The 18,017-nt window shown below is 50.8% G+C and overlaps 1 protein-coding gene across 2 annotated transcripts in view; it reads right to left on the reverse strand.

Annotated features, from left to right (window-relative positions):
- The window catches only part of USP31 (ubiquitin specific peptidase 31), a 38,832-nt gene that overhangs the window by 5,318 nt on the left and 15,497 nt on the right, over window positions 1-18,017 (reverse strand). Inside the window, exons 2-15 of one of the 2 annotated variants that reach the window (XM_039349654.1) lie at window positions 9,489-9,629; window positions 9,062-9,150; window positions 8,431-8,523; window positions 8,103-8,238; window positions 7,172-7,316; window positions 6,742-6,925; window positions 3,573-3,684; window positions 2,707-2,801; window positions 2,404-2,481; window positions 1,758-1,887; window positions 1,247-1,366; window positions 907-1,132; window positions 445-603; window positions 7-159 (exon numbers count right to left, since the gene is read on the reverse strand). In XM_039349654.1, the coding sequence (XP_039205588.1) occupies window positions 7-159; window positions 445-603; window positions 907-1,132; window positions 1,247-1,366; window positions 1,758-1,887; window positions 2,404-2,481; window positions 2,707-2,801; window positions 3,573-3,684; window positions 6,742-6,925; window positions 7,172-7,316; window positions 8,103-8,238; window positions 8,431-8,523; window positions 9,062-9,150; window positions 9,489-9,629 (1,861 nt within the window). The remainder of the gene's footprint in view (window positions 1-6; window positions 160-444; window positions 604-906; window positions 1,133-1,246; window positions 1,367-1,757; window positions 1,888-2,403; window positions 2,482-2,706; window positions 2,802-3,572; window positions 3,685-6,741; window positions 6,926-7,171; window positions 7,317-8,102; window positions 8,239-8,430; window positions 8,524-9,061; window positions 9,151-9,488; window positions 9,630-18,017) is intronic. The other variant, XM_039349655.1, reaches the window with a different exon arrangement.

Here is an 18,017-nt window from a genome sequence, read left to right on the forward strand (position 1 = left end):
ACGCACCATCATCCTCACTCCGCTCCCCCATCAGCTCCACCGACTCCGAGAGGGAAGCCAGCGAAGTGCGCCTGGAGGAAGCCGCTGAGGCCACGCTGGGCGGTTTGCTGCCCGGTAGCCGACTCACCCAGTGCTCACACAAGGAGGAGCTGGTGGAACCTGTCGTAAGAAAAGGTCAGGCGGGGCACAGCCCGAGGGGCCACAGTTCAAGAGAAGCATCTTTGTTTTCGGGTCAGCGTAGGGTCCTAACAGGACCACTGACTCAGGCAGCTGATGGCCAGATCTCCTTGCAGGGCCCCCCTCTGAGTCGCTTGGTTGGCCGGGAAAGAGGGGCCAGGCAGGAGAGGGGCCCGGCCGAGGCCTTGCTGAGTGTCAGAAGGAAAGACTCCGACCTTGTGACCTGCAAAGATGGCTGGGAAGGGCGGCAGCAGCTCCTGCTCTTACCTGCCACGGAACTGTTGGCTGACCAGGCGGGAATGGCCGTCCGCCTCTGGTAGAAGAGGATGTAGGCAGTGGGCTTGCACACCTCGTTCTCGGCCAACTGCTGGACCTCGCTGTCATCAAAGCAGTACCAGAGGCCATCAACGGAGTTCTTGCAGTAGGCTGCAAGAGACGGTTGCATCGGAGACAGCCGCCCTCAGCAGCCTCTCGGGCTGGGCTCCCAAAGGCAACATGGCCCACCACAGCCCCCCAAGCAGGGAGGAGGAAAGGAGCTCGCCCAAGCTGAGGGGCACCCCACTCAGGAAAAAAACCCCCAGGGGGAGGGCCCTTGAAAGGCTCTGCTGGGGATCAAAGGGGTCCGAGCCGTGATCTAGCTGGGGGGAGATGGAACAGGCCCTGACAACGGAAGGCCCTCCCAGGAGAAGGGTCACCCATGATGCCGAAAGGCTGCAGCAGCTCAGTCACCTGTGTAGTGCCCCCCCTGCATGGTGCCATGGTGGTTGCACACCGCATACAGGTCGTAGATGAAGTCCTCTGGGTCTCTGCCCAGGCCGTAGGGGCGCCTCCAGGGGGACCAGTGGGAGGGCAGGCTCCAGCTGCTCTGGCTTCGCTTGACCACGTGAGGGGTCATGTCAAGGCCGGTCAGGGGAAAGCGGACCATGTTCTGAAGCTTCATGCGCCGGTCTCCTTCCTGGTGAAGAGGGAGAAGGGGGGGCATCACCAGCCGGCGCTGCACCAGGCAGACCCAGGGGCAGCTCCCCGACCGGTCCTGGCCATAGAGGAGGCCCAAGGCAGCCCCCCTCACCTGTCGGAAGCGCTTCAAGTGAATGATTAGCACGTCCGGCAGCGTCCAGAGGCTCAGGCTGATGCTTCCTTGCTGCAGCTGCTTGCAGTGAGGGCAGCGCCAGGCATCATCGGGGGCCAGCTGGAAGCGTGGGCGGAGGCAGTCAGAGGAGCTACAGGAGCCCTTCCCTGGCCCTACAAGCCCCTTCTTCCAAGCAAGGCAGAGTGAGCGGAGCACAGCCATGGCCAGGCTAGAAGGCAGGGAGTGGCCCAGCCCTTCGTGCAACCCTGCCGTGCTTCTCCTGGCCCTTCAGAGGAGATCCGCTGCCGGAGCAAGTAACACGCGGTCCTCCTCCCAGCTGCCCCCTCCAGGCTGCAAAGCACTGAATTCAATGCTATTTCCCATAGCAAATCAGACAAAGCTGAGAAGGGGGTAGGACTACGCAGGAAAGCTTTGGGGGCGGGCATGTTTGAACGGAGAGAGCCGGGGAGGGGCAAAGCTTCCCAGAGGACCTGCGGGGCCACTGACCTACCTGCTCCTCTTTGGTGTAGAGCTGGAAACACTGGGCTAAGGTGCAGGACAGCGGCTGCTGGTGCAGCGCCCTCTGCTGGCGGACACTCTCGGCATCAGGGATGTACTCATCTTCAGTGTTGATGACCAAGCTGCAACACGCAGGAGCAAAGAGGGCATTTGGCTCCCGTTTCTTTCGATGGCCGCCCAGCTGAAAGAGCGACACTCTGGGCAGCACACCAGACCAGGAAGCAGGAAGAAAGAAAAACAGCCCACAGCAGGCAAGCACCAGCCCGAAAGAATTCAACGGCAATCAGGACGGGAACGTCCGATTCTCTCCAATGGGCGGCTCTGCCTGGGAATGAGCTCAGCTGCCTTTGCAAGGCCCGCAGGATCGGGGCCAACAGTGTATTGGGGGGGGGAAGGGGAGATCGGTCCAAAGGGCAGGGGCCACCACCAAAAAGGCGCACCTCTTGGTTTCATGGACTCCTCTGAACATCATCTGGAAGGCTGGCTGAGGCCTCCCAGATATGCCACCCGCCTCGCTGCCCCTGCCAGCAGCCGCTTTGGGGGAGAAGGGGCAGCCCTGCAGAGCAGTACCGAGGACCCCATGGGCCTCTCGATCAGAGTCTGCAGCAAGCGCCCCGCAAAGCCCGGCCCTTCCTTACTAGTCTTTCGTCTCCTTGTCCCATTCGACCACCAACTTCACGTGGGGGGTTCCGCCTGTCCCACAAGACTTCAAGGTTCTGCAAACGGAACAGAATCTAAGGGAAGCGCCCACCACACCCATCAAGATCAGCCCTTTCAATGGGTGCCACCCTGGGGGGAAGAGGGCAGGTGCCCTTTGGAGAAGCAGCTGGACTCCATGCCGTTGCCGCCCCAGAGACCCTGCAAAGACGGGGGGGCAGGTCCTCAGCAGCCCCCCTCCACGTGAGAAGGAGGGCCCGAGGGAAGAGCTTCATCCCGCTCACCGTTCCACCATCAGGTGGCAGAGAGGCCGCTCTTCCTGCGGCAAGAGGTACGTGATGCCCACAGCACTGACCACTCGCAAGCTGAAGGGACACACCTGTGTGGGAGGGGAGGAGAGGGCGGACTTCTCAGAGGATGGGCAGAGGCAAGGGATCGTTCCCGGGCTCAGGCCCAAAGTTAAATGGCTGGAATATGGAATCCAGAGGCCCTCCCAAAAATACAGATAGTCCTCAACTTAAAGTTACCACAGACCCCCCCCCCCAAAGCTTCTTACAACCCAAAGTTCCAACAAATGAGGGGACACACACACACACATGCAGTCACATGACCGCATTTTGGATACTTGCAACCAGCCCAATTTTGTGGCCGCTTGAAACATTCTGCAGTCACGTGACTTAGGCTTTATGGCGTTTTCACCAGGAACCAGCATTCACTTCCAGTTTCCAGCAAAAACTGCCAGGCTGAATTGCAGTTGCAAGTCAAGGGGCAGCTGCATCCCACACGTTCAAGCCTTTTGCAATTTCACTCTGCAATCGAGCTTCTTTCCTTTAGGGGCCCCTCCGGGACTGCTCAGAATTGAGCCAGAAGGACAGAAATCTTAGGGGTGCCTCGGCTTCCCCACTGTTGTGATGTCCAACAATGTATTACCTAATCTCCACCCAGCATTTTGTTACAGATTTTTCATTCTTTTGCATTTTGATTGACACAACTTATCAGGGTTATGGCTGAGAACATAGGAGGGAGGGAGGTGTTTTAGTAATGCCAATTACTGTAAATCTGTAAACAGTGTGTTGCATTAAGTTGGTGACTGTGGAGACCAGCTCCCCCTCCTGGCTCCAGGCCCAGGGCCAAAGGGAGGGGCCCATACCTGAATGCAGGCTGAGGGGCGCAGAAAATACTGCATCTTCTCCAAGATCTCCTTCTGCAGAAGATCCCAAGGGATGGTCTTCTCCAAATGCAGCACAAAGGGCTGGCCGAACCTGACAAAAGAGCAGCACAAAGAGGAAAAAACATGGCAGAACCCACCCAATAATTGAGCTCCCCGTGTGTGTGTGTGTGTGTGTGTGTGTGTGAGAGAGAGAGAGAGAGAGAGAGAGAGAGAGAGAGAGAAAGTTTACCGCAAGCCAACTGAAAACGTAATCTTACAAGCGATATAAAATTAATGAATTCCAAGTTCAACAGCACTTCTGAGATTGCACTTTGGTATCTTCAGGATGTTTGGCTCAGTCACTCGTGCCCTTGTGACCTTCTGGCTGGAGTACTGCAATGTGCTCTACATGGGGCTGCCCTTGAAGAGCACTCAACCGGTACAGAATGCAGCTGCAGGGATAGTAAATGATGTCGGATATTCAACACACGTTAACCTCACTGTTTCGTGAGCTGCGTTGGCTGACAGCGTGTTTCCGGGTGCAATTGTATGAAACCATGGAGGCTTTCCCAGGGAATCAAGTGGTCACCTTTAAAGCTGTTTGTGGTTTGGGGAACAAGTTATTCAAGGGAACCATCTTCTCCCAGCCCTTTCTACCTGTCCAATTTGGGCCAGCAGGATGGGGAACCTGTGGGTCCCATCAGCCAAGGAATGTTGGCTAGCGGGGAGGTGCCTTCTCTGCTATAGCCCCCCCTCCCCCCTGAAACATTCCCTTCTGGAGATCAGAATGAGCCCCACCCTGTTGGTCTTTCACAAGTCTTCAAAACAACTGGCTGTGTAATGCAGTCTGGGGTCGCAAGTGTGTGAAGGGTCCCATTTCCTGGCTATGTTGACACTGTTGCTGAGCAAGACAGTTGTTAAGTGAATTTTGCCCTACTTTATGACCCACCTTGCCACAGTTGTTAAGTGAATCAATGTAACTGTTAGAATCAACGTAACTAAGCTAGTAACCCAGCTGTTAAGTGAATCTGGCTCCCCCCATTGACTTTGCTTGTCAGAAGGTCGCAAAAGGGGATGACGTGACACACAAATCCCCGGATGCTGCGACCGCCATAAATGTGAGTCAGTGGCCAAGCATCTGAATTTTGATCATGTGATCATGGGGATGCTGCAACGATTGTTAAGTGTGAAAAATGGTCCTAAGACATTTTCAATGCCAAAGTAAGTTCGAATTGTCAGTAAACGAATTATTGTAAGTCGAGGACGACCAGCATAATAGCTGACTTGGTTGCTGACTGTTTTTAATTTCTTTTTTGCGTTGTTTTAACTGTTTAATTTAAAGCAGTGGTTCTCAACCTGTGGGTCGGGACCCCATTTGGGGTCGAACGACCATTTCACGGGGGTCGCCAAACAATGCAGTCCACCATTTTTCCCCCTTTTCCTTGGCTGTGCTACTCCCTTTTATTCTATTGGCTTTTGAAAGCCAATAGAATAGACTCTCTTGAATAGAGTCTAATTCTATTGGCTTTCAAAAGCCAATAGGAATTGTCCAGGCTGTCTCTTCCCTGCTGAGCCCGCCAAAAGTCCCCTTCTGCAAACGGTGCTGCACCAGTTGAGTAGTCCTCGACTTACAACCGGTTGAGTAGTCCTCGACTTACGACCGGTTGGGGGTCGCGGCATTAAAAAGGTTGAGAACCACTGATTTAGAGTCACTGGTTGAGATGGGAGGCTATTATGAATGAATGAATGAATGAATGAATGAATGAATGAATGAACGAACGTAGTAATACATTTCTATAAAGCATTTTTAGCAGTGGAAACTTGTCCCCCCCCCAAAAAGCCCTGGCCACAAATCTCCAGCCTCCCCAGATGAAATGGGCCTGCCCCCTGCCTCCCCCCCCCACAGTCCATGCCAGAGCAACTGGTTGAAACCAAAAGGTACAGAGAAGCCCATTTGTTGTAAATCACCGGAATCATAATGTGGGTCATCACTTGACCCCCACCCTGATTTTATGACCTTTTTGCAGCAACACACACACACACACCCCGTTGATTGCTATGGTGCATTTTTTTTGCCGGAAATCAGAAGTAAATGCCAATTTCTGGAAAAAGTGTTGTACATCACAGTCGCATGGCTGAGGGATGGCACAAAGAGTCATAAATTAGGACCAGTTGCCAAAATGCGGTCACGTGATCACAGAGGGGATCCAGACATCAGAACTTGGGAACCAGGTCAGGGTCCATCGTAACTATGAATGGTTGCTAAGCAACCAGTCATAAGTCAAGAGACTACCTGTCCGTCCCAGTTAAACTCAGTTCTGAGTATGGGTGCTGGGCTGGCAATGTCTTTTTTAAAAGCGTCACCCAGACCATGACGTACAACTCCCTCCGTTTGGATGCTTCTATGAATGCAACATACAACCTATCGACTTCCTGCTGGCTTTGCCCACTGCAGCTGAGCCATCTCGGTTCTTTCTGGGATCCCTTACAAAATGCATAAAGGCCTTTACGTCCTTCTCCAGGGAATCCGATCTGCCCACAGGTCAAAAGAATCGAGAATCAGGACTCGGCCCACTGCTGGGCCTTTTCAGCACAATTATAACAAAATATTCGTTGTTAATGGAAGACTCACCGCCATCTCCCAAAGATTATGGACAGTTCCAGGGGTTCTCAACCTTGGCAACTTTAAGACTTGTGGACTTCAACTCCCAGAATTCCTCAGCCAGTAAAGCTGGCTGAGGAATTCTGGGAGTTGAAGTCCACAAGTCTTAAAGTTGCCAAGGTTGAGAACCCCTGGTTTATACATTGCCAAAAACATTTTTAAAAGGAATAAAGAAAGCAAACAAGAATAAAGATGGTAGGAATGATAAAGCCAGATGAGAACAAACAAAAAGGAGAAAATGGCCTTCGGGACCCTTGGAAACACCATGGGGGGGGAGGTCATTCCAATCTTGGGGGGGGGCTTCATTCCAGAGGGCGGGGGCTGTAAGAGAGGAGCCCCAACAGGTGGCACCGTTTAACCGAAGGGACCCGGCGCCTGTCAATCCTGCCCGATAGGACTGCCAGTGACCAGGCCCTGTGCCACCTTCACAGATTCAGACCAAGGTAAAGAAGCGTGTCCGGAAGGGCCTCAGAGTTCCTCTTGGGGCAGCCAGGCCTCCGGCCTTACCGCTTTCCCTGCTGACCACTGCAGGCTCTGTTACACACCAGGACCACAAGCTTGTCGCTCAGAGCAGCAGCTCCCGCTGTTGTCCGGGCACTGCCGCTCTCCAACGTGGCCTGGGCATAAGTGGGCGACTTGGCATGGTCGAGGCTGTATTTCAAGTGGTTCAGATTAGCGTTGGTGTGGATTCCTGGAAGAGAGCAAGGAGAGTTTCATCAGAGATGCCCAGAGCAGAAGGCCCAGCTCCGCTTCCCAAATCTGGACTGGACAGAAAGCGCTTAAGTGATGGGATGGAAGGCCAAAATGCGACCTTCTCTGGAACGAACAGAAGTCCGGAGATCCAAGGCCAAACTGTGGACCAAAGCAAGGGAACCCCCACCCAGCCCTCCCAACCGTCGTTGCCCAGAGATCCCAGAGACCCCACAGGTCGACATACCTCTCTGGCTTAGGATCCCTTCTGGCCAGAAGATCTCCGGGGTCTCAAAGGCAAAGATACAGTCGCTCTCTTGCACCGTGTCAAGGTCGTCCAAGTCAGAGAAAGAGCGATGGAAGCCATCATAATACATCTCCGTGAGCACAATCTGCAGAGGCCCAGAGAGGACAGTCCTGTTTCTCTCGCAACGTGGCCCAGCCGAGCAGCACGTGCACAGCAGCAGGGCCAGAGCGAAGGGGTGCAGCAGGGCCTCAGGCTCAGGCCCCCTTCCTCTAACTCGAGGCACCAAGACTCGGCGCTTAGATTAAGTCGGCCTGACCAAATGCCGAATTAGTCCAGCCTTTCAGGAAAGACCAAAAGCCGCACTGTCTTGGGCTCTATTGCCCCACCCCCCACCCCAATTTGGAGATGGCTGTGGTGCCTCTTCTAAGAATTTATCTGCTGAGACAGTAGTTAAAATGCGGTATTGCAGGCTGACTCTGCCGACTGCCAGCAGTTCAATCGTGATTGGTTCTAGGTTCGGTAAAATAAGGACCCAGATTGTTGGGGGCAACGTGCAAATGTTTCTTCATTGTAAACCACCCAGAAAGTGCTGTAAAGCACTACAGAGTGGTATACAAGAGTCTTGATGTTGCTATTGTCTCATACCATAATTAAGTCATGAACTATCTTGGATGTGTCCAGAACTGTCCGGCTCCAGACATAAAGGCTGTAAAGGCACCATGAACACGGCCACCTGATTTCCCTTTCTTTCCTATGGAGACACACCATCAGCCTAGCTGGATATGCCTCTGCTCAGAGCTGGTTCCACCTCCCAAGCAGGTGGAAAGGAAACAGGCAGCCTTGAGCATCTGCTCACCTATGGGAGGCTCAACAGACAGAGGAGAGTAGTCTGGTTGGGAGGGAGAACCACCCAAATACCCTCCTCCCTTACCTGTTTGGCAGGTATTTTGGTTTCTCTGGCCACCGCTTCCCTCAGTTGGGCCACCGTTCCGGACAAAGGCACAGCCACTCCAATGCGCATGCAGTGGGAACACTTCCCTCGATAGACCACGGTAATGTACAGCGGGCTGCAGAGAGCCAAAAAGGCTGCTGAGCGGCCCCCTCCCACACCGGAAGGGGTCCATCTCTCAGACCAGCCAGAGGGGCGAGGGAAAGACCAGCTCTCTCCCATACGTCCCCCAGAGCTCCTCGTGCTGGGCTTCTGCTTTGTTTCACTCCCCACCTGTTCAGGTGAGGCAATCCCGGTCATGCAGACCTACCGTGTGTGAGGCAGCGGGATTGGCAGAGAAATGCAGAGGAAAGGATCGAAAGTGTTGCTCTGCTTCTGGCAATGAGGACATGTCAAGGATGACCTGGGAACAGAAAAGCCCCCTTTTTTCTTGACCCCCTGCCGTGAAGCCTTGCCCAGAGAAGCTATCGATCAATCGAGGGGAGCCCCTGCTGATAAGAAGCCCTCCCACTCCCCACCATTGCCCGTGGCCAAAAGTTCAATTAACCTCCGACAGTGGAAGGGAAGTAAATACCGCATCAAAAGAAGAAGAAGATGAAATCATTACAAAATGCGTAGAGGAAGGCCCAAGCTGGCCTTTGCACTGACACCTTCACATGAAAGCATCACCTGCTGTTAGATGCATGGCAGGCTGAGCTGGGACAGACGCCCCTCAGCTTCCGTCGGTGGGAAATAGAGCCAAAAGGATGCTCAGGAAACCAAGGCCACCCACCACGTGCTGTTGCAGAGCTCAAGCGGCCTTCCAGCTCGCAAGTCCCAGGGACAGAACGGACAGGTAGCGCAGCCCAGCAGCAGCCCTACTTGCTGGGTCTGAGGAACTCGGCCAATGGTCTTTATTTCAGGCTGAAGCCAGGTGAGCAGAAAGCAGGAGGGCGCCTCACCTGTACTGAGCTTGAAAGAGTTCCTGAACGAAAGTGCTGTTGACTGGCAAGAGGCTTCCCTCAATCAGGGAATCTTCTTCTAATGGTAGCTAAAACAAAAGGGATTCAGGAAGGCCGGTCAGTGCGGGGACAGTCAGGGATCCAGTAACGTGAGCCCCGAGGGCAACCCGAAAGCCAAGACTTTCTGAAAATCCACAAGAATGACACTGGGGAACCTAAAACACCCAAAGGTCTGCCTCCCAGTAAGCCTCTTTTGTGTACAGGCCTTTTGTGATCCCAGCAGGACATTCAGCAAGGAACGCAAAGCACACAACGGCCCAAGGCAACCCAGTGGTGCAATTCATCTTCTGGATTGCCATCCTTCTCTCCACGGGGCTCTTTTGCAACCAAGCCAAGAGCAAACGGGCTCCAAAAGAGAGTGCTTCACCTTCACAGACGCTCTCCCATCACTGTTCTTCACTAAATTGTGGAGATCTTCATGGACTCTGTCCAGAAGCCAGAGCAGGAACTCCTGGGCATCGTGTTGCGAGCTCCCTCGGAACTGCAAGGCGTTCTTGGAAACGATGCTCTGTGGAGAGAGAGCGCAGAGGCTGAAGGAACCTCACCCGGGGAACACAACCCCCCCCCGCCCTCAGGATGCTTCCCATCTGATTCCCCCCCCCCAGACGACCAGAAATCATCAGGCGGTATTCTTGGAAAAGGTATTATTACAACACCTTGTGCCCCCTCCTCCTCCAGGCCAGCCCAGCTCCCTCTTCCCGAGTTGACACGTGGAGAGCCGCCATGAGACTGGGATGGGGGAGACCAGGCACGGATTTTGGGGAGGGCTCTGATCCATCCATATGGATCCCTAAACATTCAAATGACCCCCATTCTGAAGACCTTCAGGGTTGATGAAACAGATCCCAGTATCTACTATAGGACACAGTTAGCCTTGGAAACACCAGGAGGGACCGATGACTGCCTAACTGTATAATCTGTTTCCAGTGATTTGTTTTATGGATTATTCTAAGTGACCAGAAGTCTTTGGGGAGCCCAGGACAAGGCAACAAACACCCCCCCCCATCCCCTGCAATTCATGCAAGCCTACTGGCCTCCAAATGCCAGTAGCAACCCTACTGGCCTCCCAATGCCTCTCAGGGACACCTTGGTCCTTCCCACCACCCAGGACAGCAACAGGCAGATGTGCTCCAAGGGTGGAAGAGAGACCGTAACCCTAACCCAAACTCAGGTTGAGTCCAGCACAAATCCAAGTCTCCCCTTGAACATTTCAGAGCTGCTGCCCACCTCCCCCGCCAGCCCCGAGTGGCCAGACTGCTGGACAGCAGCTCCAGCCAGCCAAGGATGCCAGACTGGGAGATTTTCATCAAAACCACAGCAATGGTCCCCTACAGTGGAGGCCTCTTAGTAGAAAGATCTGGCACTAGTAAACTGTTAAGGAAATTTAGAGGTTCCCAACTGCAGTGCCCCTCCCCCCTCAGAAAGGGATAGAGAAGAAGAAATCAACAGCTTGAGGTCTGGAGAGGGGAGGGGGGTTGGTGAAGCCAAAGGAGCTGCTAAAAGCCCACTTAAGCCAGGGAGACCAACAGCTGCACCAGGCTGGCCAAAGCAGGGCTCCTCCAGGCACCGGCAGAGCAGGGAAAGAGCAGAGAAGGCAGGCAAGGGGCAAGCTCTGCCATGACCCTGATCCCTATCAGGTGGCTACCCATCTATTCCCCAAAACATGCTGGTAGGGGGAGTGTCCCTATTCTTGTACTAGGGCCGTGGTGGCGCAGTGGTTAGAATACAGTATTGCAGGCAAACTGCCCACAGCCAGGAGTTCGATCCTGACTGGCTCAAGGTTGACTCAGCCTTCCATCCTTCCGAGGTCAATAAAATGAGAAGCCAGATTGTTGGGGACAATATGCTGACATTTGTAAACCACCCAGAGAGCGCTATAAAGCTCTGTGGAGCGGTATATAAGTCCCAGTGTTATTGCTATTGCATAGGGTGCAGGTGCTCACCAGGCTGAGTATGTTCCCAGGCTCAGCAAAGACCAGCTCGTGGAGGAGGAGGAGGAGGAGGAGGAGGAGAACAACAGAGCCTGGGGCCAGAGTCAAAAGAGGAATCAGCCTAGAGTCTCTAGGTAGCCACAAATGGAACAGCCCCTCCTGAATTCCATTGCATCAAGATAACACTAACCATTAGTTGAATAGATTATTGTGCATTCTTGTGTACATGTTGAGTAATAAATCAGTTTAATTGGAACTTCATGTGTGGTCCAGATCTTTCAAGCCTGACAGCTCACCCCGTGCCAATGGACAAAACAAGAGGAAACGTGCACACACCAAACCCTCTAGAGGTGGAGCAGAGCAGGGATGGATTTCGGAACCAGCTTGATGCCAATGCCAGCTAAACCCCTCCCCTCTTTCACCACCAACGTGCATCCTCAGGGAATTACATTCAGGGCAGAAATGCTCTACCCCCCCCCATTGTCTGTTTCATTACTACTATAACTTATTTATAATGCATTTGCACTAGGAGAGAATGGCATATTCATTAATTATGAATCTGTGGCATGAATCCTTTCTAGCGCTATGAGGCATTTGCAGCATTTCAGTAAGATATGTGCATTTAAAAGAAAAAACGTGTTTCCTCACCAGCTCTTCTCTGCTCCTGCCTGGGGAGAACAAGGACCCTGCTCCACTGGGCCAATGTTTCTAGCCATTTCCTCAAGATGGAAAACAAGGGTGCAGGTCCAAGAGGAAGAAAATGATTAATGACATGACCAGCAACAGGAAAAGGCAGCGAGAAGAGAGGTGAGAGAAACCAAAACAGAGAGAAATTTCTATTCCAAAATTATTAAATCTATTATAGTCCTCAACAGATGGCAGTAAAGGAACCAGCCCATTACGGTCATATGTCATGATGATTGTAAAACAGGACAGTCACATGATTTTGGGATAGTTTGGGAGCAGTCATTAAGCGAACACTGCAGTCATTCAGTGAACCAACGGTTTACTACAGGCCTGGTTTTGCCACACATCACAAGGCCCTGTTTTTACATCACCGTCGTAAAATGTTGTCGCATGACCACCGGATGCAAATGGACAAAAATGGGTCCATGTTGCTAAGAGCCTGAAGTTCAGTCATGTGACTGCGGAGGGGGCCCAACTGTCAGAATTTCAAATCCAGGTCATAAATTTCCTTTTTCAGGTCAGTCGTAACTTCGAACAATCACTAAAATACCAGTCGTAAGTTAAGAACTACCTGTAAAATCTTATGAGGTTGCTTCCCTTGTTCTTATTTCCCAAATGCAAAATGATGCTGGGATGCCTTGGATGCGAAGGTCCCTGAAGGTCAAGGGGTTTTCAGGCTGACTCTGCGCATGGGCCCAGAGTTGATCCTGGCTTGTTCTATGCAGTGGTGGGATTCAGCCAGTTCGCATCGGTTCAGGAGAACCGGTAGCTAAATGTTGTTGAGTTCGGAGAACCAGCTGAACCCACGTTGCTTCTGGAAGTCCGTTCTAGGCCTCGGATGCCTGGAGGTGGCCTCCCAGGCCTAGAATGGCCCACAGGAAGTGCATGGATGTCACTTCCGGAAATCCATTCTAAGCCTCGGAGACCCAGACCTGCATCCACGCAGAGAACCTATTGTTCAGATATTTGAATCCCACCACTGGCTCTATGGCTGTAGAGACTCTGTCTGCTTGGACCCACTGCCACCCACTCCTTTCCCAAGCCTGCCAGCCCATCAGCGTGGGTGCTCAGCTGAGTTAGGGGTGCTGGTGGGTTACCCAAGCATCATAATCAGCCAGCACAAAAAAAGGTGAATGTCAGGGCGCTAAGCTCAACTCCAGTGTCAGCTCAGCCATGGGAAGAGAGGTGGGACCAGTTGCCTCTTCCTACTGACCACTACAGAGGAAGCCGGGTCACTTGACTGATCACCCCTCTTCATCTGCTGTTGACCCACCTCTGTGCTGTGAAAACTTAGCCACAAAGCAGAAATACACAAAAATCCCCAGGAAGCAAAGCTCAAATTGCAATTTTGGATGATTTTCATAAGACAAAACAGCAAAGCCAAGATGAGGGCGGGGCAGGATGGGGGAGGAGTCTGCAAACAGGTGGCTGATGATGAAGGCAGAAGATCTGCATGCAGCCCAGGAAGAGCCGCACAATGCACAAACTGTGTCTCTCATTACAAGCAGGCAAAGGGAAAAAGCCACAGGCAGCTGGGGAGGTCTCCTGCTTTGCACCCTGCAGAGCAAACAGAGAAGGGGGCTAGCACCAAACAGTCCCCCCCACGAGGATGCCTTTAACAGATGAGCTCTCCTGGGGGAACAGCCCAGACAAGGGTGGCAAAGGCACCATTGTGAGGTGCAAGCAGCTCCCACTTCCCAAAGGAGAGGCCACAGACAGCACTGTTCTAAATTAAGCTCTCCTGCATGTTGCCTTTAAATCTGCATGAAAGGATGATCTGGAGCTTTTGAAAAATAGAACGGAGAACAGAGAATATCAAGGGACCTCGGACGTCTTCTAGTCCAACCCCCTGCTCAGGCAGAAGACCCTCTATCATTTCAGGCAAATGGATGTCCAGTCCCTTCTTAAAAACCTCCGGAGATGGAGCACCACAACTTTCAGAGGCAAGCTGTCCCACTGATTAATTGTTCTCCCTGTCAGGATATTTCTCCTTAGTTCTAGGTTGGATCTAGAACAACCTGGGGATTCTCAGTTGTCTCCACATTTAGACCAAGCATGCAAGTTGTTTGAGAACAAAAGGAGACCATTTTTTAAGATACACAAAACTGTTTTGGATAAAAATAAAAGCCATCCGAAGGCCGAGGAAACTTTGCCAGCTGGCAGGCAGAAGACCCACTTGCTTCCCCTGGGAAGAGAGGCCAACTGGCCCATCACGGCCTCTCAGCCAGCAGGAGCTGGACCCTGCAGCCCTAAGGAGCAATGGAAGAACGCGGCTCATCTAGTCTGCGCTTGGGTGAATACGCTCAATGCCGCGAAGTGAAGCAGTGCGCACGTGTGCTCCGTGTGTGAACTCAGCCTAGGAGCACATCCATGCAACATGTAGGCTAGCATGTTCAGGACAAAGGTGGACAGGCAAACTGGTTGCTAGGTCAAACTGTAGTGAAAGAGGAGCCCCTCGGCAGCCATGCTGTTTTCAAAACCATCATGCACCCAAGCAGCAGATTTAAGAGGGGCTGAACGTCCCCACTGACTCCCCAGGAATCAGCGGAAGAGGCTGAAAGAGGGCAAGGGGCCTTCTGCCAAAGGCTTTTCCTTCCCCACTTTGGTGGGGCTCATCCAAGGGAACTCTGCCCACCATCAGATGCCAGAGGGTGGCCATCAAAGGGGCCACTCCCACAGGTAATTGTGGAAGAGGACACAGGAGCTGCCCAGCTGCTTATTCCTCTCCCCCCTTTTCACTACTGGCTCCCTGAGAGAAATGGCAATTTTCTCTTGCTTCAACTGTTACAGCAGGACGAGAAGATGGCATTGAGAGGCAGGAAATGCAAGTTAGGAAAAGCCAAATATGGCATCTGGTACTTTTTGAGAACAGGTTGGGCAATTCTGGTGTTTTAAACAAGGTTCCCAAGTTCAAGCGAGATCTGTCGTTGTGATACCACGCCACCAAGCACAGGGCCCGGCTACCACCTCCTAAAGCAGCCCAACAAGGTGACACCAGCAACAGAAGAATCCTCCGGAGCCGCCACAGCTGCCAGCAAACACTTTGAGGCCAACTTGGCATGGAAACATCTGGAGGGGCCCCATTGCCTGATGTCGGCCATTTCCTCTGCCAGAGAGTCCCTCTTGCCCAGCAACCTCCTCACCACAACGCGTTGCGCCTTGCCCATCACCTCAACCAGCGCAGCCCCATCTGCTCAGGGCCCGGGGGGCTTCTGGAGGAAAGACTGGGCTGCTCACCCGGGGCCCAAACACGGCTCTTTCCTGCTGCCAGGCCTCCCATGGAACCAGAGGGACGCTGATGGGAAGTGAAGTGAAGTGGAGAAGTGAAGCTGTCACCCCGAGCATCAGAAAGATGTCCCCCCCCCATAATCCACTCCCCCATTCAGAAAAACGTTATTAGAGAGTTCTTTCTCTCCCTTCTGGTGAATCTGCCTGAAGAAAACAGTGGCAGAAGAGTAAGACACAAAAGAGCACCCAACACCGAGATCCCAATTGACAATGAGGCCTCCCAGCACCCAGGCCCTTCTCACCACGCCAGCCTCCATTTGGCTTCATCCACACGTGGCAGGAAAGCCGTGAGAACAAAGCCACGACTGCACGCAACCAGGAAGTCCGCTGACATTCTGAATCGTCTTCAAAGAACTGCCAACGAATCCAGAGTTCAGATCGGATGCTTCAGATTGGCTGAAAGATCTGATGCAAAGACCATTTTATTTGAAGCAGCAGGGATTCCACTGAATCACCTTCAGACGAGAGGGAAATTCACACAGGCCTCCTGGCTTGTAATGGACATTTGCCAATTTTGGCATTTTAAAACATTTTAGAGCTGGGGCTTTCTTGACTGCTAGTTGAGAGCTCTCAAAATGGAGCATCTCTAGGGTAATTACAGTGCTGTCATTTGGAGTGATTCAGGGAAAGGTGAGGTTATTAAGGGAAAGAAAAAGGCCCCCAGGGCCCCCACGCCTCCCCAATTTGAGCAGCCAGAGAAGGCGAGAACTTGAAACTGAAGAGAAAGAGGGAGTGTGTCCATTTTTTTTCTTCTGAAAACAAAGCACCTTCTCCATCCTTTGTTGAGCAGAGCAACGGGTCTGATATTGTGAGCTTACATAAAATATATCTAAAAGGAAACAGTTTTTACAATCATTGGGGGGGGGACTTAAGGTGAGGTAATAACGTACAGGGGATATAGAAAGTCTACACACCTTTATTCAAATGCCAGAGTTTTGAGATGTAAAAAAAATCAGACCAAGATAAATCACTTCAAAAAAAAATTTCCACCTTTAACATAACATGTAAACTGTACAATTCTATCAAAAACAAACGGATCCTTCTGGGAAGAAAAATAACAATTAAAATGTACAATAATGTGGCTGCATAAGTGTGCACATCCTCTTATAAGTAGAGATGTGGCTGTGTTCAGAATAAACCAATCACATTCAAAATGACATTAAACAGTAGTCAGTAAACACCTGCCATCAATTAAAGTGACTCTGATCAAGCCCTTATCAAGTTCAGCAGTTCTGCTTGGATTTTTCTGACATTTACTCAGTTGCCTCTTACAGCAAAAGTCTGCAAAGAACTTAAAAAGCATCAAAAGGATCTTACTGTTGGAAGGTATCAGTCAGGGAAAGGGTACAAAGCAATTTCCAAGGCATTGGATATACCATGGAACCCAGTGAAGCCAGTCACCAAGTGGAGAAAATGTGGCACAACAATGACATTACGAAGAACTGGATGTCCCTTCAAAATTGATGAAAAAACAAGAAGAAAAATGGTCTTATAACAACATTAAAGGAGTTGCAGGAATTTCTGGCAAGTATTGGTGACAACATGTGACAATAATCTCCCATTTGTCTGGGCCTGGGGTAAGGGGGCAAGAAGGAAGCCTTTTCTTACAAAGAAAAACATCCTAGCCCAGCTACATTTTGCAAAAACCTACATCAAGTTTGACAAAAGCATGTGGGAAAATGTGTTATGGTCTGATGAGACCAAGGTTGAATGTTTTGGACAATTCCAAAAAGTATGTTTGTTGCAAAACCAACAGTGTGCATCACCAAAACTACACCATACTCACAGCAAAGCAGGGTGGTGGCCTCGTTATCCTTTGGGGCTGCTTTTCTTCCAACTGGAACTGGGGCTTTTGTGAAGGTGAAGGGAATTATAAACACTTCCAAATATCAGTCAATTTTGGAACCAAAATTTCAGGCCTCTGCTAAAATGCTGAAGATGGAATTTTACTTTAACACAACGGCCCAAGTATACCTCCAAATCAACAAAAGCATGACTTCACCAGAAGGAGATCAAAGTTCCAAAATGGTCCAGGCTCTGGAAAACTGGAAAACTATGGGGTGACCTGAGGAGGATTATGCACAGGAACAGCCCTCCCAATCTGACAAATTTGGAGCACTTTTCAAGGAAAAGCAGGCAAAGATTCTCAAGGCAAGATGTGCCACACAGACAGGCTCCTACCCCAAAAGACTGAATGCTGTCATAAAATCAAAAGGTGCTTCAACAAAGTAATAGTTTAAAGGTGTGCACACTTAAGCAACCATGTTATTGAATGTTTTTTATTGTTATTTTCCTCCTGAAAGATTTCAGATTACAGTAGTGGCCAAAATTGTGGAAACCTTTTGGAAAAAGTGTACAGTAGAAATGCCATCTTTGGTTAAGTTTCCACCAATTTTTCTTCTAATTTCTTTATAACTGTAGCCTTGTTCACTTAATAATACTATTTTACATTGCTTTCTGGGCAACCAGTCAACTCTTTGCATTATTACTTTAATTTTATTATGTTTTACAAACTCACTAAAGGAAAAAAAAACCCAACCAACTTGATAGCAATCACATAACACACTGACAAATGTCCTCTTCTCAGCTTCAATACATGACATCAATAACTGAATCCTACTGTGATTTGACTGGATCATTACCAAAACAAGATGACATCTGATGGGCTCTCTAAACACTCATGCTCATTGGCTACAATCAAATGAAGGAAATCTACCTGATATCAACCTAAGCAAGTTGTGCTTCCTTTTTCTGGTTATTTGGCTATACCTTTCCATAGAATGCAGTACAGATAATTGAACAAACTATGTTGCATTACATTCTTGATTAAATTATCTTTCCATTGATATATAATTTTATGGTACTACTCCAAAAAAGTGGTGTTATTAGCCATCCAACCTCAAAAATGCACTTTTCCCAAAAGGTTTCCACAATTTTGGCCACTACTGTATTTTTCAACTGAATTGTACAGCTTATATGTTATATTAAGG

This window comes from Crotalus tigris, unplaced genomic scaffold (genome assembly GCF_016545835.1).
Source record: "Crotalus tigris isolate CLP2741 ecotype Arizona unplaced genomic scaffold, ASM1654583v1 scf7180000018301.7375997, whole genome shotgun sequence".
In the NCBI taxonomy this organism is placed as follows: Eukaryota; Metazoa; Chordata; class Lepidosauria; order Squamata; family Viperidae; genus Crotalus; species Crotalus tigris.